Raw genomic sequence first — 22,279 nt, 5'->3', positions numbered from 1 at the left:
ACAGCTCATGAAGGTGATGCAGCTACTCAATATATTTGGATAGTTTCGGGAAAGTCTCCTGAATGATATTTCTATCAAGAAAACAACCGTATTTTAAAATATTACCGACAAAAACACGTTTATTTAACTCTTTATCTTTCCCTTGGTGTTGTCGAGCAGAAAATCGGCGTTTCTGGCAACCAAATTGACATAAAATTGCGTTTTAGGATGATTGGGCAACACTGAACGGACCGTAACAAGTGTGGACGCAAAATCCCCCGCGTAGCGTAACAAGAATCTATTTTATTGCTGAAATACATTATTTTCGCACAAAGACCATGGGAAAAAGTTTAATTCCGTGCTTAGATCAACCGCCAATGTTTAAAAACTGTTTCCGGTGCAAAACAACTCGAATTTGCTAAATTCGAGCATATGTTAGGCCTCCTCCACACGGGCCGCGGCCGCCGCGGTACCGCGGAAAACGCATATGCCACTTGGCCGCGGTCGCCTGCCAAATCTCCGCGGCAGACTGTCAAACAGGCGCGGAAACGCGGCTTTGTTCAAGATGGACAAGTCTGCGGAACTGTTCACAACCGCGGAAATTGACAGCTTGCCGCGGAGAATGACAGCCTGCCGCGGAGATTTGGCAGGCGACCAAGTGGCATACAAGATTTATACGCGTTTTCCGCCTGAAATGTGAATGCCTGACTACACGGTGGAGCTGTTCGTATTTATGGCTTTATGTTTCTTTTTTCTTATTTATTAATTATCATTTTTAAGATATACGGCCTGGCCGTTCTAACGATAATAAAAAAAAAAAAAATATCATTTTATGAGAATCGAACCTAGGGGTTTTCAGAGACAACAGAACAACTACTTTAGTAATTCGGCCATTTAGTTTTATTATGTCACACCCTACAAAACATATATACAGGCAGTCCCCGAGATGCGCTATTATAGCGGACCGCTATAACCCGGGAAAAATCCGCGTAAGTCGAATCCTGGTGCATTTTCGTTTATACCTCAAAGTCACAGAGTCGACTTCCTTCTCTGCATTTGATTTATGCAAAGGATCAGGCGATTTTCACAAAGGTTACATTAAATGTTTACATACAAAGGTTACATTAAAGGTTAAAAACAAATGTTTCATGTGACATAAAAGATATGTTCGACCAATTTTTCACCATTTTGCTTAAATTTTGTGCTATAAACTAGCTCAGCTGTCAAATTTCCAAAAACCGCGTATCTCCGAATCCGCGTTTAAGAGGATCCGCGTATCTCAGGGACTGCCTGTAATACCCGTGTATCCGGTCGTAGAGTTGACGGTTAATCGTGCAAAAAAATCTGGTGCGATTTATCTCAGAGCGATTTTCCTCGATGGTATTTGATGAAAAGTCCTTCTTCTGAAGTTTTTTCAGAAATTGTGAAAAATGTTGTTAAAAATTGTAAGATCCTAATTAAAAACAAATATCTTAAGAAAAATGCTACCTAGTGAAATAGTTTCAATTATTTCCTAAGATACGCGAATAAAGCATGCCAAAGCATTTCTCGTATCTCGAGTGTATCGTTATGTCAAATTTAAATCAAACATGGAGTTGCTTTGATGGAATTGTACATACCATGTACAATTATTATGCTACAGTCAATACTGTATGTATGGGTATGCCTTCCCAATTTGCCCATAAAAAATCTGTAAAATTTTAGTTGTTTCTATTTGTGACCAGTGTTTTATTTTTTTTTAATAAAATACAGCGTGTATTGTAGTGCTGTTTGAAGTTTACTTAAGTATAGTGACAATAAACATAATACCAAACAACACAACCAGTTAACTTGCACAATTGTTTACGATATAGCAACGATGTGCCGTCGAAAAAAAACCGTCGTTTATTGGATTGGTTTAACTTTATTTTTGGGTACTATTGGTTTATGTTTAAGCACCTACAACGATCCCTATGCAATCCTAGGTGTACATAAACGATCATCCATGCAGGACATACGCCGTGCATATAAACAATTGGCCAAGGAATGGTAGGCAATGTCATTGAAAAATCGATTCTTTTGCTTGATTTTGTTTGCTAAACTTATTAACATTTCCTGCAGGCATCCCGATAAATCAAACCATCCTGAAGCAGAAACCAAATTTGTGGAAATCAAACAGGCCTACGAACTATTATCCGATACGGACCGTCGCGTTGCGTACGACCAGTACGGAATAACAAATGAGGACGTAGTGCTGGAACGGAATCGCCCAGATTATAGCAGCTATGGTCGCTTTAAAGATCCTTTCGAGCATTTTTACGGTGCACATAACTTCAACTTTCACGATCAGGATATAGGCTTGTACCATCGCCTTTCCATTACCACAAAATATTATGAAACGAATATTTTGCCGAAAAGTCGTTCGACACCGCAAATATTGATATTTTACGCAGATTGGTGCTTTGCATGCATGAAAGCGGCAAATTCATTTAAAAAGTTAATTGACACACTCGAGCCGTACGGAGTGGTATTTGCCTCTGTTAATGCCGGTCACGAAGAACAACTGGTACGGAAAGTCGGGGTGCATTCACTGCCTTGTGTGATTATGGTGTTAGATGAACATAATTACGTCTATAAAGACAGTGTTTTTAATGCACAGCATGTAGTTGATTTTATACGACAAAAGCTACCATATAAACTGTTAACGCCAATAACAGACAATACACTTAATGCTTTTTTGGATGGATGGGCCGATAATCGTGTCCGTGCCCTCATTCTTGAACCGAGAGCTCAACCACGATTGCGATATCTCATAATTACATATTACTTTCGTGAGCGTGTTGCATTCGGCTTCGTTCAACTAAACTCCAAGGAAACTACGAACGTTCAAGCAAAGTTTAAAGCCCATTCCAAACTTGATACTCTGCTTATATTCAATGAATATCCATCTCAACCTATCGCTACAGTTACCATGTCGGATATTCCAACAACCACGTTGAACAATATTATATCGCACAACAAGTATCTTATACTTCCACGGCTATCATCGCAAGATATGCTGGATAGCGTTTGTCCTGCAGAATGGAACCGTCCACGGAAGCGATTGTGCGTTGTGCTAGTAACGGAAAATACCAGCTTGCATGATGGAGCCCGGACAGTTATGCGTAAAATAGCACTTGAATCCCTTTTCAGTCGGGAACGAGTTCGGTTCGCTTATATATACCAAGAAAAACAAAACGATTTTATCTGTGCGCTTTCCAAGCACAATCGATCTAAAGAAACACTATTACAAATTGTCATTTTCTGGCGTCGAGATACCAAACAAATTCGCTATGAGTGGGTTCATGAAGTTGCGCTACAAGTAGACAAAGCGCTAGAAAATGATACACAGGAGCAATACTTCAATTATACGAGACAGAAAATGGACACTATTATCCATCGATTGCTACGCTCCTCAGAAACACTTAGCTTTGAAACCGAAGTGAAGGTCATTAAAAAAGAAAACATTGAAAGCATTTGGATGGTATTATTTTAATTTCTGTTTCTCTTCCTATAGGCTCTCTTTGACGAGCATGCCGAAAATGCAGTGATGCGAATGTTAAATCGTATATTGCTGGCATTAGAATATATGGCGGACAATTTGAGACAGGAGCACATTTTACCAGCAATATCTGTTATCGGTACAATAGCTTTTATTCTTATCATTGGCTATTTAATGTCATATCTACTACATTTAGAGGAGGAAGACATTCAACTAAAAAAGAGTAAAATCATGGACAGTTCTAACGGTAGGTATCGAAAGGTGAATGTATCGATTTTTATAATTTAGGGTGAATATGATTCAGGTTATTGAATTGGATGAATGATTTGGAATCTTTATTTTAAGAATTCTTAAATTTCCTTTTAAATTCATAAATGCCTGTAGAAACATGTTATTAAGTAGAGATTTAAGTTGAGTTAAGTTTTTTTATATCTGTTATAATAACATCTAATCAGTGACTATTTAGCTAAGTGAATCAGCTAAAAAAGACTAAAATAATGATTCCGCAAACATTTATTAATCAATGATGATTTGCAATTTTTTGAGAGCCGGCTCCTTGAATTACTCCTCACTCCAGATTCGTATAAATATAACATAATTGCATTATGTGCTTACATTTGATTGCATATCTCTGCTCCATATAATCAATGTTTTGTTTACCTTTTTATTCATTTTTTGTTGCTATTTTCAAGGAAAATCGATGGGATACGTGCCGGAACTTCGATTACATGAATTACGAGCTGAAAAATATAACGGACTGGTGCGACTTCTTAAACCAGGTTGTCGAACAATTGTATTGCTAACCGATTTACAATCAAGATCAAAAGTGATTCCTTCATTTCATAAAGCGGTGTGGCCGTATCGGAAGTAAATTTGTTCGATTTTCTTATTTGTCGTTGTTTGTTATAAACTAATTTTTCTATTTTTTCAGGAACAAAACACTCATGTTTGCCCACATGCTAATTGAAAAAGGTATTGGATGGTACGCAGAACTATTACGTTTGTCGTTGTCAGAATCACGTGAGATGAAAATCAATCCACGAAACTGTATTGGTACGGTCATAGCTTTAAATGGACATCGTAAATATTTTTGCATATATCATGCTAAACATCCAGAATCGAATCGTGGAGCAAAGGTAATACATATAAAAAAACAATTGATGCTGAATGTTGTTATTTATTTCCAAATAATGTGATGTTCTCGAATGTTGTAATCGTTTAATATTACAATTCAATATTTATTTAATTTTTGCGTGCCATTGAGGCATATATTATTTACATGTCTTTATTATTACATTGAAAAATATTCATCAGGTAATGGTCCATAAGTAAAAAAGCAGGATTCATGGAGGGTTATTAAATCCTTTTTGAAATGTTATCTAAGAGTATGAAGTTTTAGAGAGAGAGACAGTAGGAAGTAAATAATCTCATAATAGTCGAATATCTATAGTTAGCTTATTATTGTTATATATTATATGTATATTAGACGATTTGTTTAATGAAATGTATTCTTCTACTTCTAGCGCATGATAAAAATAACCCGACATCTTAGTTCCATGCCAACTGATCCCGAAGCAGGAACATTCCTCGGTATGGACAGCTCTGATTCAGAAATATCTATGTCGGACAAATACGAACCAAAGATACTTCTTGAAGAAAATCTTCTTGACGGTTTGCATAACTGGCTTGATCGCCTGTTTGAAGGAACCACACATCGATATTACATCAACTATTGGCCGGATTTTACTTCAAAATGAGAGCAATCGATCTCACAAGCTAACTTTATTGATTATTCCAATTGCTTAATCTCAAAATTTCATTCTTTTCTCTAGTCACTTGTTTTGTTGAAATTTTCGCTAGTATAGTCTCTTATTCTTTAATCATCGGTATTAGTCTAGCTGGCTCTTAGTAACTTTATTTATCCACCCTCCTATAATTAGTACGGTTTATGGAGTATTCATATTACAAACAATTTACGCTTTAACGGTTTATTTTTATCTGGGAAGAGATTAAGTCGCAAGGCTAAAATACGATATTTATTATATAATGTTTGGTTAATCGTTGTTTATCGTTGGATAGTTAGCTATTTATTTTAGTTTAGTTTTTTTTTAAAAAGGAAATTCTTAAGGTATCAAGCTGCTCATTCAATCTATTACATCCATAAACTGTAGGATCGAATTATATTCAGATCGTTCTTTGTTTGCGGAAAACTATCATTATACACCGATCCGTTCAATCGATCAAAATTAACAGTCCCAAATCAAAGATCAAATCTTTGGATGCTGGAAGAAAAATATCATTATGAATTGGATTTGGAAATCATGGCAGTGTATCAGGTCTATACGACTAACATATGTTTAATATGTCAGGAGCAATGCCTCGCTTTGGATCATTTCAACTGAATAGCTCATTATCGTTAATCGAACGTTAACGCTGATTTGTTAATCTAGTCAATATTTTATATTATGTTTTAATAGAATCAGCTGTAAAGCAAAAGATATCTAGCTGATATCCGAACTAGCATCTCCCTGACAAACATCTGCCTTATTGAAATTTGCTATTACTATTAAGTTACGTATTAAGAAATAACAAGATGCTGTGTAAAAGCATGTAAGCCAATGTCAACTTCAAGATATTTAAGTGTAAACCATAAGACATTGCTAGGCTCATTGCCAGATATATTATCGACGACAACTTGAAGGTTAACATTTTAGAACCTACTTGTAACTACGTTGAAGTAGATTATGTCATATGGATGCTTTTGTGAAATTTATTGTTCCAAATTCTAAAGCCTGTGCGTGATGTTTATTATTTGTTTCTTTTTGATTAGATTGAAGTAATCTTGAATGCAATTCCTAAGACAGGTTGTATTTCATAGTAACAGTAACCAGTGAAGGCGATCCTTACGCAAATTGACTAACTAGCGGCCATTTATAATTCTTCAGCTCAATAAAAGACCAATGTAAATCAAAATGTGCATCAACTGGAGATTAATATTAACATCTTCGCAGAAGTCATTTTTTCAACGTAATGCAAATGTTTAACGCACTTCAACCCTCTTACTAACACAGGCATTACAAAACATCATATGCAATAAAGTAGGTTACTTAGAATATTGGTACACGTATCTAAACTAATGTCGACACAAATTTGAAATCATGAATGATGTGTTTTATACTTAAATTCAATACATCTAGATAAATCAATTATCTGTCTTTTGCTTGGATGATGGTTATCAAGAATTCTTGTAAAAAAACAGAAAGCCGAATATAAGAAGAAATAGACAACAGGAGCATCAAATAAATGTGTTGGCATCATGAATGATGTGTTTTATACTTAAATTCAATACATCTAGATAAATCAATCATCTGTCTTTTGCTTGGATGATGGTTATCAAGAATTCTTGTAAAAAAACAGAAAGCCGAATATAAGAAGAAATAGACAACAGGAGCATCAAATAAATGTTATTTAATATGCTTTCTTAACAAAAAATAAACTTTTTACCTCTTTTGATAGAATCATAGAATATTGAATTTTATTTTCCATAAAACACTTGAGAAACAATAAATATAATAATATTTGTCCGATAGAGTCTGCCTCCAGCTTCCGTAGCGAGAGGACGTATTTTGTTTGAAAGCGTACCTACGGAGATTTTGCATACGGCAGCCAATGGTCATTACCCCGAAGTGCGATTGCGTACTCAGCGTGTCTACTCGTTTTGGCTGTAGCGTGCTAATCGGTGTCTCCGTCTGTCTCCGATCTTCGCTCGGTAGACAATTGTGTTGTGAGTGTTATCGATCAACAGCGATAAGCAAGCGTACGCATACGTTGCGGAGCGACGCTTTCGTTTCGATCGAGGTTTGTCGAGTGTGGTGTAGTGCGTGTATCTGTTCTGTAACTGTCTATCGTGTGTAACGGTAAGTTTGTCCCCCCGTTCCTTCCTTGACCGTTACCTCCGGCTCTACCATGGCGGTAGAGCAAGAGAGTTCGGACTCCGAAAAGGAGATCGAAACCAGCGCGAAGCGTAAACCGGGACGGCCTAAAACCGCTCCTGGCTCTAAAAAGGTGGCGCTCGATGGCCAAACCACACTAACAGCCATCACAACCACAATTTCATCACAACAATAGCACCGGACCAAAATCAACACACAAAACAATAGAACAGACATAACGATTACAACAACGATAGACATACCGACAAACAACACAGACATACTCCAACATCCAATACAACCGAGTATGCCCGGGATAAGGCAAATCGCAAGGAGGAAATGCCTTGTGACACTTGTTATTATCGCTCAACACAAGCGGTGTTGAAAATACGGCACTGCCGCCATACTATAAATTAAATAAATAAATAAATTTGTCCGATAGCCCGATATTTTTTTCATAAAACCTAAATCCAAAATTTAATCACTTAACGAATAGTCTTATTCAATTGATTTTGATAACTTTCTACGACAATCTTTGATTTTGCTTAAACTTAAGGAACGAAGTGTTATAAAGTTTTGGTTGTTATTTCATTTGAGTATACTCAAAGCAAATGAAAATATTATTGTATGCCCAAAACAACCAGGGCAAATAAAAGCGTTTCTCGGTTAGTTTTGTAAGATCATGTTAAGTTGACTGGGACATGTCTGTTGCGAACGCGAACAAAACTCATGAATGAGCATGCTAGAATCCGAAGGGGGTTAATCATAACAATTGAGAAAACCGCGAAATCAGTCGAAATGTTAAGAACGCGAACAGAACTCATGAATGAGCGTGCTAGCACCCAAAGTGAGGGCGCAAATCATAACAGTTGACAGAACCGCGAACTCATAAGTAAACAATGTCCAAAAACCCGTTCGAAAGGCGTATAAACAATAAGAGACATCCCGATTTGATATGATAAACAAATACAATCGACTATACGACAATTATCGCAAATAAGCAGACGCAATGCGACCGTCAACGGGCGTGTACACCCGACACCAATAGATTTGCCAACATAAGAAGAATAATTCGATCCTCACAATGCAAGATATGCTAAAGTAAGAACAATGATTCGATTTTTCAACATAAGATTGCTAACGTAAGGAGAATGATTATATCGTTCATCTCGTTTTCACTTTCAAATCTCGAGACACATTGTTAGTATATAAGCAGGAGAAATTGCCAATAAACTTCACTTGTACTTTAAACCCTAACACGGTATCTTCAAGTCGCTGGGTTGGCAATCGAATTGAACGGAGGTCCACACTAGATACTTACTCTGATTATTCAGAACAACAGGCTAGTGTCCGACCCGAACAATTCCGAGCGCCTTCACTTCTACGGCCCTTTCAGTGAAAGTAAAGATCCACGTTAGAAACTCGCCCTGGGAATCCAGCTACAAAGCCTAACGTCTGATCCGAACTGATCTGAAAGGTGAACGAGACTTGCGCGAGAGTCTCAGGGTAGGCCAACCTTCGCGTGGTCAACCTACGGCGGCGGACCCAGCAGTCCGAACTTTGTTCCCGCAGCAACAATGTCTGTTCTGTAAAAACTGCAATGAAGACGATGAAAGGCTGTTCGATCGATGTTTATTAATTGAATGTATTTAGCGTTTATAACCGTAAAATTCCTTGTTTACCCCAATTTTAATAAAGAACGATGTACATTGTTTTTGACGGTGTTCGCTAGGCCACCATGCCGTATAAATCAATATATTATTAATTATTTGTCAGCGTTCAAGGAACGTTCACAGTTGTTATATGCCACACCGATGCCGAATCCAGATCCTATAATGATTGGCCAAGCGCGACGTTTGAAAAATAGTACCGAGAAGACACTACCCAGAACCAATCCACCACCTACAACCGAAAAGAAATGTGTTATGCCGCATCGAAGAAAAACATCCTCCACAAGAGCTTATGTAACTTTCTATGGAACGTTTCGTACATTCCAAAACACTTATTTGCTTACCAAATTTGAGGAGAGTGTCCGACAAGCAATGATCTACTTTCTTTCCATATTGATCTTCTGCAAATGTTTGAGTCATTTTGATGCCAACTATTGACTTCAGCAAGCTGAATGCGTTTTGCTCCAATCGCTATTATTTCCCAAATGTAGATTCTTCTTCTTCTTGGTAGGTTGATAGTTTGTTGTTCAGCTCCTATACTCTCCGCGATAGCGGAGGTATAATCAGAGCCGACCTATCGCTTTTGTGGGAGCGGACTGTCATCCATTGCTCTGGTTTTGGTTTTGTAGCTGTTGTTTATAGTGCCCGGTTAGTTTCTTCTTTTGCTATTTTTTTGATGACCTTCCCACCTGGCAAAATCCCACCCATACATATACAAAACCTTTTCAATAATTTCTCAATACCTTCGCGAAAGGCGTCGTTATTGAGAAGGTTTTGAACATGTGTGCGTGTTCGTGTCCCTCCGGCGTTCGTGTTCTCTTCGGGTATTGGGACATTTCTTTCCATGTGTTAGTGTTAGTTTTCCCTTCCATTTCTTTCGTTCTGTTAGGCGACGAAGGAAACACAGTCGATACCCAACACTTGCAACACGAAATATTTAACTTTATTTTTATTATAAAAATATTTGTTACATCACTTTCACACTATTTTCACTGCACTTTGAACAACCAATACCAAGAAATGAACGAACAACACTATTCACTATTTTCACTATTACGGCTGTACGAAAGCAGCCTTCCCTCGCAGTGCACATGACTGTGTGGATGACGCTTCCAATGACGCCGTCGTTCGCTCCTGGAATCGTCGTCTGAAACACAAGGAACCAGAAAAAAATGATATTAGAAAAGGTCCCAAACATTATCTTACACTTTATCTTACCTTATGCAACATGATGCACTAATATTTCACTGCTCCACGGCCGACTTACAAGCGTCCATCTTGCAAGCTGCTTCACCACAGCTGAGCACAACATTTACCGACGGCCTCACGGACTGTGTGCATGAGTGTGTTCTTCTTTCACTCTCGATCTTTTCCGATCGCGGTTGCAATTGCCACTACACATTGACAAAATTGAGTAAAAAAACAGATTCGTATTGCTCGATACGGTAAATTCGACACCAACACCAGAGCAAACGCGCTAAATTTCGTGTTCGTACAGCAAAAACCGAACGCAAACTTCGGGAAATGTCATATGGGGAGGACACGAACGCCGGAGGGACACGAACACGCACACATGTTCAAAACCTTCTCAATAACGACGCCTTTCGCGAAGGTATTGAGAAATTATTGAGAAGGTTTTGTATATGTATGGGTGGGATTTTGCCAGGTGGGCAGTTAGGATGTGTTGAATACACAGGTCTGCAATAGGAGGATTTTGACAGCACATTCAATAACAATATGGAAAATTAATTGACGTTTAGGTGTGCGTGGAGTACCCAGTCGTCCAAAACGAACAAATCAGGGCCTAGTCACATCTCTGCCGCATACGAATTTGCGACATGCTTTTGTATGGAATTTGACGTTAAAGAATATACCGCTAATTTTGCCGTGTGGCAATAACAAACGTGGTTGATCAATGCATGTATTGCCAACTACCACTTCATTTGAATTTGGTTACATGTTGATAATTGTGCAAAATGGTTTAGAACTGATTTACTTATAAGAAGAAAAAGATTTTTGGCCTCAAAAAGACACATACGTAATAAATATGCACAGCAACAACTGTGATAAGAAAATGGATAAGAGCATAATCTATCTGGTATCGCATGTCCTGAATTTGCGAGACTGTGTAGCTTTCAGAGACATAAAAAGTATTGAAAATGCAGAAGATTCAACAACCGACACGGACCGAACTAACTTGACAACGAAAGTTATACGCGTTTTCCGCAGTACTGCGGCGGCCGTGGCCATTGTGGAGACGGGCTAACAGCTCTGCCGCACGTGGTTTACGGCATGCGATTTACATACGGCGCGCAAAAGTCTTGGCAAATCTTCCGCGGCTGTTATTCCGCAGAGTTGTCTATCTTGAACAAGGCTGCGTTTCCACGGCGAGGTGGCATACAAGTTATACGCGTTTTCCGCAATACCGCGGCGGCCGTGGTCCAAGTGCAATCGGCTTGATGCTCTATGGAAATCATTTCGAACAATTTTGGCACGGTGTTAAAATGATTAAACATATTGACATGATGCACTATTATATCGCAGGAGTTATCTCCACATTTGCGAATAATAGAGACGAATGCAGCAGATAGGCCAAAGTCTCTATAATACAAACAGATAGACTTTTGAGCGCCGTATGTAAATCGCATGCCGTAAAATCGTGTGCGGCAGAGCTGTGACCTAGTCCTTACAAAATTGCAGCGATTATCGTAGCAAACTTTGCGCGCTATTTAGGTACCTAGTTGACGCATATATGAGGTTTTAATAACCTTGGGAAAATATTCGAGAGGACGAATGCTATAGCCCCTGTAAAGTTTTGTTTTTTTCATAGAACTCATGATCCGTGAATGTTCTATTATTCGGGCACGGATTAACGATTATTTTATTCATTTTGGGCTCCGCTTATAAATTGGTAGGTTTCATTGTGTACGTCCTAATGGCTTTTATTCGTGGTGATGATTTTCTCATCTTTTTACGAATTTCGACGTAGATTTAGTGATACGACTGTAACATTTGTGTTATTGCTGTATTTTGTGTTGCAGAGCAGAACAACTATCAGTGACCGTGCATAGATTGTTTCCTGGTTCGTGCAAAGCGAAATTTAATGTACCCAGTAGGGGGAGTTAAGTCGTGAAAGGTATAACATTAAACAGTTGTGATACTAATTTGCAGTGAAAAATAATTTAAAACAGCATTTGCTTTGGTTCTTTTTTAATTCTGCAGTGTATAATCAACAAAATACATATGCTTTTAATGTGATAGAGGAAAACAACCCAAATACCTGCTATGCATATTTGCATCACAAAAAATCCAAACTTTGTTGAGCACGGTATTGACAGTAAATAAACAGAATTCGTGCCAAGTCTTGGGATTCCGTTCGCCAATGGCTTATTGTATAACGTAAGTTGTACCTATTGTTTGTATGCACAAAAACGACCACAGGATCCCGAACCCTTGATAGTGTCATTGGTTATTTCGTACTGTGAACCTTTGTTTGCATTGATGTCTGATTTTTCTTGGACATCAGTCAGTCGCTGATGGTAAAAATATTTGATGTCTAGATCAGTTATGGCATACTATACTTTCGTGTAAATTCGTGGGTCGTAATATAAGCTCTCGATATTCCTTTGCGGGTAGAATTGAAGGAACGCGCGAACCGTATGTTTGATATACTTCTTCTAGATAATCATTGTTTCCAACTCTGTCAAATAAATATAATATCTCCTTCTTTAACACATTATTTAAGAATACACGAACATCGTGGTATGAATGCAGCATCTTAAGGAGCAGTTGTATTTAAATGTGTTGAAAGCTCAGATCAGTTCATAGGGAATTTCGTTTCATAATATTATTTTTACAATATTTTTAATCAGTTTCAATTTTAAATCGCTTCAAGATTACCTAAAAGCAATACGGCCTGACTGTTCTTCTTGGAAAAAAACTAAAATTTCTAATATGTTTTTGATTGCGAGTATTTTCTGTTAATAATTTTCTGAGTCTTTTAGCTAGACTAATTTCATAAAGCACATAAAAGACAATAATGTTCTGTACCTTATCTCTGTTCACCAGGTAGTTTTTCATTTATTAAACTATTAAGAGCACTGGCAAGACCTGTAAACTATTACAGCTTATCGTAAGCAATTATAAACAGCTGCACCTCATCATAATATTTTTGTTGGAATATGTGTCGCTGAAAAAATGGATAAAGTTGGTTCGACAAAAGCCGTTATATTGAAAGAAATTAATTCGAGTTCTTTCGCACGATAAGACCGATACCAAATCCTTTTAGGAATGCTAGGCTGATCTTTTCTCCCATACAGATTATCCAGCTATAGATCCATAAAAGATTGGAAAAATTTGAAACAGCAGAAATACACGATCTCTATGGTTGTAGTGCTAAAAATAGAAAAAAATAATCCAAACTTTACAGTGTTGGCTACTGATTACACTTCAGTTTGAATTGAATTGTTCAACGTTGAAGCTTTTGAGCATCCATTGACCGTTTGTGACGAGCTAGGGTTATGCGTGACAGCACGCACAGATGAGTGATGTTTGGTTGAGCAACACCATGCTGACCTATTCCTTTGCAAGGGGTGCTATTTTGAAACGGTCGCTAATCCATCAATTTGCTGCTAGAGTAGAGCTAAAGCTAAAGCAAGCAATTTGTTAAAAAGTCCACTGAAAGCTATGACTCAAGGACCAGTTTATGACATACCATGATCTTCATCACACTGTGTCCAAAAGGCACATTTTTGATATGCGCATCATCCTTCTAGGTCGTCTTTGGTGGATGTCCTGATGCTACTCTCATTTCAATCTGATAAAACACATTGCATAAAATATGGTCAATTGCTCAAAAGTATCAATTACCTGTCGCGAATATTTGCAAACAGCTACTTATACTTCAAATAAAGTATTGCATTGTTCTTAATTATCGGCACAATAACCTGTGAGTTGTAGATTTTTTCTGGCATTTCTGACTTTCTTAAACTTTATATACCTGGAGTTGGATAGTTAGTTCTACGTACTGGAGATTGGTAAGGATTGTATTTTGGACCGGTCTTGTCGTGCGAAGACCGACGTCGCTACCAATACACTACTGAGCCGCCCCCAAATGCGAATAATAACATGATAAATGCCATCAATAACATACAACAAATAGACTCGCGATTTGTACATCACGGGAGAAATGATCACAGATAAGAGCGGAATTCGTTATTTTTCAATATGCAAACGGTTTTATACTGGTTTTGTCTAGGCGCTACTTCTACGTTACCAAAGTATCCTTATTTATCAAATTACTACTTAGCATACGATTAGCTACATTATGGTACATTAATGTAGACATTATAAGAATTTGTCAAGTTATTTAAATTCTACAACAAGAAAAGATCACGCAATCTCTAATTCAAATATATTTTCACTTACAATCAATGCCCTCTTACGTAGTACGTTTTGTTGTTTCGTGTCTTTTTCCTGTAAAACTGTTAATCTTGTAGATGCACATATAATTAATTATTGTTATTTTCTCTATGAACGTTTCAGGTGCAGCAGATCACAACGAATTGGATTAACGACACTACCATCTGGACGGCTAATATTTACTATTAGTAAAATAAAATGTCTTCTCCAAGCGCAGGCAAACGTCGGATGGACACAGATGTCATAAAGCTGATTGAAAGCAAACATGAAGTCACAATTCTCGGCGGCTTAAACGAGTTTTGTGTAAAATTTTTTGGTCCACAAGGTACACCATACGAAGGCGGTGTTTGGAAAGTGCGTGTTCATCTACCGGAGCATTACCCATTCAAATCACCTAGCATCGGATTTATCAACAAAATCTATCATCCAAATATCGACGAAGTATCAGGCACAGTTTGTCTCGATGTGATAAATCAGGCATGGACGGCATTGTATGATCTATCGAACATATTCGAGTCTTTCTTGCCCCAGCTACTCACTTACCCAAATCCAGTAGATCCTCTCAATGGCGATGCTGCTGCCATGTATCTACACAAACCGGAAGAGTATCGTAAGAAAGTAGCAGATTATGTTCGTAGATATGCCACAGAGGAAGCACTCCGAGAACAAGAACCAGCCGAGAGTTCTGATAGTGAAAGCAGCATGTCGGATTTCAGCGAAGACGAGGCACAGGATATGGAATTATAACGACGGCTCTGTCCACAGCAGACGAGTAGAACTGTTAGTAATGTAAATTGTCTTGAAAAATCGAAACTTTTTTCAAATCAGAAAATTGATTTTTCTTCAATTTTGCAGTGTTATGTAAAATGGTTCTTATTTACGATATTATTATTACCTCAATTTTTTAGTGTGTTTCGATAAAAAAAATGCTGGAAATTGCCAAAACTGAAATTCGGTTTGATTTTCTGGTAGACTTGCATGAAATTCAAGACCATTAATAAAATCCATACGGTTTGTTGTGTTAATATCAGCATAAATGTCAAATCCATAGTTATTTCTCTGCTATTTTGCGGAATTTATTGCGCTTTTGGTAATGTAAAATAAATCGAACAGAGCGTTGAAGTTACACATGAAGAATTGTCGAGCAATTAGTAATCACAGGAACAGACAACATAAAAAAATCAATTTGAAAACCTTCATATCAACGTCAATTGTTAATGGCTACTCAACACCTATTTTTGCCAAGACAACTCATATTTTTCAGATAGGATTTTGCACTTGTATGCATTGATTTTGTTTTGAACTGATCTTAACATTTTCTAGCTGCAAATTCATCATCAATAATTCATCGATTGCAAATTCGGCGTATTTAGTATACTCCTAAATAGCGTGTTGGTGAAACCGTCTTGTATATATGGTCATTACTCGAAAATTTCAAATGTCCCAATATTTTTAGTATAGACCCTATACTTCGTAAATTGCTGATCAACTGACAATAACGTATTGTATTGTTTAATGGTTTGTTGATTGTGGGCTTATGCATAAGCCATTTCGTCTGTATTCTGTTTACTGACTGGGCAATGAATTGGTGTCGTGCATGCAATGAATGCATCATAACTTGCTATGTGATTGCCATCTCGCTCTCTGGACGTTTACAAACGTTCTTCAAATATCTTTTCATAAAGCGAGATCTGGTTGTTGAATGTCAGTATGCCTCTTTGTTATTTGTGTTTAACAGACTAAATAATAGTGTTGGCTTCCTTTTGTTTACATCTGAAGTCATGTCTTCATGTTTCAGTGTTCACGTACTTCAGTACTTCAGTGTTAGCGACTATACTTAGGGACCGAAATTCTTATGAACATTATAGTCAATCATGCTTTGTATGCAGTCGAAAAACCATCTTTGTAGGATTCTGACAAGATGCATATTCCTTGATCATTGCCAACTACACGATCTCTTAACAGTTGAACATCTTGAAAGTCGTATAATTACGTCTTTCATTCGTCTTTTTTCGTTACGAATTCAAAGCTCCAAATATTGCAGGTGTTCACTCCATACAACCTTATAAGCCCATTGATACTTAGCTAAATGAGTTTTTTGCTAGTTACAAACCTCCGTATTCCCGTAAGACAGCTTCATGTAAACATTGCTAATATTTATCACAAAATTAACTTATTGTTCGTTTCAAAAAACAGGGAATTTTTCTATGTAATAAAACCCAAACGACAAACAAATTAATTAATACGATCTCAATATTTTACGCCAAATTGCTTAACTTCAATATGCTGAGTCGATACGGCCATGCCGTTCTAACGAAAAATAATATGCTGAGAGAAACAGGAAACTTCGAAATATGCCATGACAGCAAGGGTTGCGCTTTCGCTTTTCAACGACATAAAAAACCACACCACATTGGAGACATTGTTTAAAAATATAAAGAGCATATAGTTGACGCTTTGTGATGGCCAGATTTTGTTTCCTCCTGCCAACAACCATTTAAACGATCTTGACCTTTTTTTCTACACACTTAGCTTGTGTTGTGAGAAGTAGATGTATTTAGTGATTTACGGTTTTAATTGAGTTTATGTTATAGTAAAGAGAATAAACCAACAATTTATGTTATAGTATATATATATATATATATATATATATATATATATATATATATATATATATATATATATATATATATATATATAAATATTAGCAATATATATATACTATGTATATATATATATATATATATATATATATATATATATATATATATATATATATATACTATGTTTGCAATTGTAGCGATTTCCCATTCATCCAATCGCTGTTTGCTCTTTGTCGTTTCCTTACCGTCCTGGTGTTGATCGTACGTTGTCGTCGTACGATGTCTTCGTCTTCCTGGTTTTGGACCTCATGTTATCATGCCCTCGCATGGACAATGCCTGTACATATTCAAAACATGCCTCACCTTTGGCTGTAGTGTCCGCCTAGCGTTTATATAAGGCGGGGCGAAAGATCTTAAAGATTATTTTCCAGAATCGGGCTTTGTATTTATGGGTAGTATAGTATTGATAACAGTTTAAACCATTCGAACAACAGAAGTTGGACTGAATTTTACTTGTATATACCACCGATCCACCCCATATTAGGCCCCAGCAAATTTATGAGGGAGAAAATGATCAAATGAACGCTTTTTAGCGGACACTAGATTTAAGAAAATTTTCGTTATTATCTGTCATATGCTGCAACCAATACGAAGGATTCAAAAGAAGAACTCTTCACTCCACAGCAACACAAAATCAAGCGCTGAAGTTCTTTTTTCTCCAAAAGTAATGCGCATTTTTTTGCACGAGAGTGTACATTCCTGCACTCTTCGCTACTTGCATCTGGCCAAGTTAGTATAGGAGGATGATAGGAGGAGACTCTGTTTTCAGTTTTCAACAGTGCGCCCAGTCACATCGCGTTCTTTGTGATCGATTACCTGTCTTATTTACTTCGACATGTTTCAGAATCATTCCCGCCGCCTGGGTGATTCTACATATTTTATTTTTGTTAACACTTGAAAAAAGCAATAAAGAGAAACTGAAGAGCACTGGGACTCGATTGCGGACGTCCAATTTTGTAGCAACCCTTAAGAACATAAATTTCCTTAACAACTGGCCTACGAGACACTTTCACGGCTTGGAATTCCTATATGCAAAAAAATATAATTCAGGAGGGGCCTACTATGAAGGTTATTAAGGTTTTGTTTTGAACTGTAAAGGGTTTGGCCTGGTAAGTTACCTTTTAATCTAGCCCTTACAAGCCCCATAATTCAGTGAAAGTCGATACGGGCCACCAGACAAATTTATAGACGGTTTTGCTGTATGCCTAATTTTTTTCATGTTTGCTGAAACTTAATCTACACACTAACAAAAGGAATGGGACACACGAGCTAATTAAACCTTCATGACGAGATACAGAAAGAAAAGGAGGTGCATCCAATGGATCCGCTACAATAACAAACTCTATGAAATGTACTATGAATTCACTGTTGTGCAGTGAATTAGACTCCCCAAGCTCCGATGGGATGGTCACGTCATGAGAATGACACCGGACAACTCATACCGTAAAGCTCGTTTAGGTAGTCCACATGTACAGAGGAGGTGTGCAAGGCTCACATGGAAATGGCGTATTAGACTGGCAAACATCGACACTCCACCGTTAGACATATTCCGAAGCGGTTGTAGCGCATGATACGTAAGTAAGTTCAGCATGAAAGTCAATTACCGTATGACTATTTGAAAAAGACTATTAAAATGGAAGTTTAAAAGGATATTATTATATATTTTAAGATCTGAATGCGTTTGATCAACTCGAAAAATGAACAATATTTCACATGACCCCTGGAAAACATTTACTTATCTCTGCATATTCTTTTCACATCAAATCCCATCTAGTTGATTATTCAGCTTCCAAATGATTATTCAGCTTCGAGCAAATAATGTCAAGGATAATCAAAATTGGCCTCCTAGGACACAAGACCTCATAGGTTGTAGTGCGAAAAAACAACGGAGAAGAACATTTTTTTATCGATGAAGCTTTAGAATGAGCATCAAGGTAAAAAAACAGTCTGTTCTAAATATGGAAAAACGTTGCCTATCTTAAAGCATGTGTGTTTTTTTAAATACCGTTATCAATTTATTGTTACTTGCGGTTGACGTTAGAAGTATGAGAAACTAAAATTTGTTGTACTTGTAGAATGTGTAATTAACACCCACGTGTAGATTGGACGTAAATTATGGAAAGTCGAAAAATTGTGAATGTGGGTATTCTTTAAGCACTGTTTCATATGAAATTTTACTGCTGTTAATACTAGCTGGCCTTTCTCCTATAAATTACTCTCTCTTATTTTATCTACCTCGCATTATTTACCTCTCTCTTTTTCTCTCTCTTTCTAGTGGTATGTACAGTAGTTAATTCTCTCTGTTCTCTGTATTATCCCGGAGTTATGAAACAGGGAAGGCAAGGGAAAACCCAACGCTGCATATTAGGAAAATAATGCGTGCGCACACTCATACCATGATAGATTAGGCAGTGGCTGCAAGCATAAGCAAACAGTAAGCATATGTATTTGTGGCCAAATAAGCACATTTTCGCGAAAGTTAGTTTGTAGCATCTGGGCAACTTAAACCCAAAACTAAGATATCGTCGGTCAAAGCCTTTAGCCTGTTAGTGAATCTGACGCGAGTTTGTATTAGGTAGTGTTGTGGCTGGGGAATGTACAAGTAACTGAGTTAACTTCTGTTTTACGCGAACTACGAAGCGTGTTTACTATATCATTTACCATCCAATTGAATAACAGATAACGATGATTAACAATGATGATTAACTGATGAGATTTGTGCAACAATTACGACCAGGCCATCCTCAAGTGAATTAAAAAAGGTGCACAGCTAGGCAATAGACAAAGAATTAAATAAAAAAAAACAGGAGCAACAGTGACAGTGTATTGCAATTAACAACAATTCAAAACAATCCATTCAATATAGAAGACTATTTAAAGTATGCAGGATCCGCCCTAGGGTTGATATCTGTTTTATTAGCTGTTGACTGTGTTCGAGTCTGCAACAGAGAAAAAATAATCAAATCCACGGTGGTCAGCTATCAAACAGCGTTCAAAAAACAATCAAGCATTAATCTACATACTTAGTACTTCAGAACCAACTATCGTAATTGATTATAGTAACAAACCAAACATAGTGAAAAAGTGCAACATTTCCAACGTGAGAGTGAGATGTTCATACGTTTGATGCTGTTTTTGGTAGAGCGATTATAGCTACCAAAGGTAAAATAACAAAATCGTGTTTAAGGCGGTTGCCTTGTTTGAACTAAGAATTTCATATGAATCAAATGTAAACTTTGATGAGTCATCAAAAGACTCATTTTTATATTAACCCACACTTCAAATGTTTTATTTAACTATAGAAGAACTTTAATTAATAGTATTTACGCAGAAAACTCAACAAAAGGTGCGATAGTTATAAAACATGAAAATGTGTACATTATACTATAATGGTGTTATCATCGTAGCTATGAATATTTTTTTTTATTATTATAGATAAGTGAAGACATTATAATTTGTATAATTGAATGCGGATAATACTTTTTATAACTTAAAAAAAATAATCTAAGCTAAGCTTATTTGTTATATCCATAACAAAAAATAATAGAAATGTTATATTACTAGAACTGTGTACTAGTATCACTTTCTGTTTGCAGTAGTGAAACAAATATTGATAATACTTTGTAATGGCTCAATATGATAAAAAAACCTACTTAGTATGATTGAAGCAGCACGGAGTATTGAACGCGAAATCGAATTATTTATTGCAAGGAAATTGATTTAAAGCAATGATGTGAAAGTTCTTTTAATTTGTCAATTGGAATTGTTTTAAGATAAGATGTATGCTTTGAAGCTCATTGTCAATTTAGATAATTTTGAAGGAAAAACTCCCCCTTCTATTCGATGGACAGTAATTCCATTTGATTGTAAACTCAATCAAGATTAAGTAAACACAATAATAGACATTTTTGACAGGGGTTTCTTGGAAACGTGGTAAAAAACACGCGCGGTAACCACATCGGTATTCATCGGTACCTAGTGATAAGTTAAAATGCGTCTCGTAACCTTGCACGTATGCGCAATTGCTCTTATCTCAATGATTTTTTTCCATAAGAATTCATTAAAATACCTTTAGTTATCCAAAGCACAACTTCAGATATTTTTGTTTAAGAGAAATATTGTATTTATAAGAACAACAATACCAACAACAACAAATCACTTTTTAATAAAAACAAAAAAAAACAATATAGAAGAAAAAGTGAAGTGCTTGCGAAAGTGCATAGTTTATGACTCCTGATATTACGTGGCCGAGATGATTCCTATCTGCAGTATTTAGGCAATGTAAAACAAACATTACCAATTTTTGTAATCCGATAAAAAAGCAGCATATCTGTTAATGCTTTAAACTTTAAGGAAACAATAACCGAATGAATACTGAGTCAGAGGTTTAGTTTGTGGTGGGGCAGCTGTTAAGTGGCACTGTTAAGGGGCAGCCAAACACGAACGAAAAACAAGTGTAATTCTAAAGTAAGACATTTCTGTTTAATCAACCATTTCAAAATGTATTACCTTGAGCTCACGCCGAGCGCCGTCGTTAGCTAATCCATTATCCCGGCCATTCTGGCGGATTCAACGCCATCACTCCAACTCAATTTGGGCCTTCCACGCCGCCTCTGTCCATGTGAACAATCTAAACTGTGTTTACGGACTGGGTCGCCGGTGTCATTCTCATGATATGACCAACTCACCGGAGCTTGGCGAGTCTAATCCGTTGCACGAGAGTATGTTCGTTGTTCAGATCATAGAGCTAGTCATTGTAGCGCCTCCTCCATTGTCCATTCACATAATTTTCTGAGCATCTTCCTCTCAAATGCGACTCCTTAGGATTTGTTAGGAAGGCCACAGGTGATTCCTAAATCATCTTGGATTTTGCCTCGTTAATATCCAACCCGTGGTTGCCTACTAAATCCTTTCGTAAGCATCCACTCCATAGGCGAGCAAAGAAACAAACATAGAGGAGGAGAATACTATGGGCGACCCTTGTTTTGAGTTTTCATCATGGTGTAATGGAGGCGCCCAGTCTCATCGCGTTCTCCGTGATCAACCAACTACCTACCTTATGGTTCCACATCCTCTTTATGTCCCTTTTTTGAT

General features: G+C 37.0%; 3 protein-coding genes across 6 annotated transcripts; 2 read left to right on the top strand and 1 right to left on the bottom strand.

The window, feature by feature from the left end:
• The first annotated feature begins 1,837 nt into the window (after nucleotides 1-1,837).
• On the top strand, nucleotides 1,838-7,019 carry LOC128306770 (dnaJ homolog subfamily C member 16-like). The gene is made up of 6 exons (XM_053044378.1): nucleotides 1,838-2,007; nucleotides 2,080-3,445; nucleotides 3,515-3,746; nucleotides 4,192-4,366; nucleotides 4,431-4,635; nucleotides 5,023-7,019. The coding sequence occupies exons 1-6, from the start codon at nucleotides 1,838-1,840 to the stop codon at nucleotides 5,254-5,256; spliced, it is 2,382 nt and encodes a 793-aa protein (XP_052900338.1). The 3' UTR covers nucleotides 5,257-7,019.
• Nucleotides 7,020-9,052: 2,033 nt separating this feature from the next.
• LOC128307157 (MICOS complex subunit Mic10-like) lies at nucleotides 9,053-9,689 on the bottom strand. The gene is made up of 2 exons (XM_053044894.1): nucleotides 9,446-9,689; nucleotides 9,053-9,333 (listed from the first exon to the last, which is right to left on the bottom strand). The coding sequence occupies exons 1-2, from the start codon at nucleotides 9,519-9,521 to the stop codon at nucleotides 9,197-9,199; spliced, it is 213 nt and encodes a 70-aa protein (XP_052900854.1). The 5' UTR covers nucleotides 9,522-9,689; the 3' UTR covers nucleotides 9,053-9,196.
• A 2,307-nt stretch (nucleotides 9,690-11,996) lies between these two features.
• Nucleotides 11,997-16,986, top strand: LOC128307339 (ubiquitin-conjugating enzyme E2 H). Of its 4 annotated transcripts, XM_053045122.1 has the most exons (3): nucleotides 12,026-12,237; nucleotides 12,324-12,500; nucleotides 14,646-16,986. In XM_053045122.1, exon 3 carries the CDS (start codon nucleotides 14,721-14,723, stop codon nucleotides 15,267-15,269), a length of 549 nt encoding a protein of 182 aa, XP_052901082.1. In that variant the 5' UTR covers nucleotides 12,026-12,237; nucleotides 12,324-12,500; nucleotides 14,646-14,720; the 3' UTR covers nucleotides 15,270-16,986. The 4 variants fall into 4 exon arrangements, with proteins under 4 accessions (XP_052901084.1, XP_052901082.1, XP_052901083.1 ...); XM_053045124.1 differs by lacking the exons at nucleotides 12,026-12,237; nucleotides 12,324-12,500 and adding an exon at nucleotides 11,997-12,012; XM_053045123.1 differs by lacking the exon at nucleotides 12,324-12,500 and having other exon boundaries at nucleotides 12,026-12,183.
• The last annotated feature ends 5,293 nt before the right edge of the window (nucleotides 16,987-22,279 follow it).

Source organism: Anopheles moucheti, chromosome X, assembly GCF_943734755.1.
Source record: "Anopheles moucheti chromosome X, idAnoMoucSN_F20_07, whole genome shotgun sequence".
Taxonomy (NCBI): domain Eukaryota; kingdom Metazoa; phylum Arthropoda; class Insecta; order Diptera; family Culicidae; genus Anopheles; species Anopheles moucheti.
Note: the sequence above shows the minus strand (reverse complement) of the source record. Positions and strands in the feature narration are given on the sequence as shown.

Coding starts and splice junctions, on each gene's coding strand:
- LOC128306770 (XM_053044378.1), top strand. CDS start 1,838: ATGTGCCGTCGAAAAAAAACCGTCGTTTATTGGATTGGTTTAACTTTA. Junction 3,747..4,191: donor AATCATGGACAGTTCTAACG/GTAGGTATCGAA, acceptor GCTATTTTCAAG/GAAAATCGATGGGATACGTG. Junction 4,636..5,022: donor AATCGAATCGTGGAGCAAAG/GTAATACATATA, acceptor TTCTACTTCTAG/CGCATGATAAAAATAACCCG.
- LOC128307157 (XM_053044894.1), bottom strand. CDS start 9,521: ATGACTCAAACATTTGCAGAAGATCAATATGGAAAGAAAGTAGATCAT. Junction 9,334..9,445: donor GGACACTCTCCTCAAATTTG/GTAAGCAAATAA, acceptor TTTCGGTTGTAG/GTGGTGGATTGGTTCTGGGT.
- LOC128307339 (XM_053045124.1), top strand. CDS start 14,721: ATGTCTTCTCCAAGCGCAGGCAAACGTCGGATGGACACAGATGTCATA.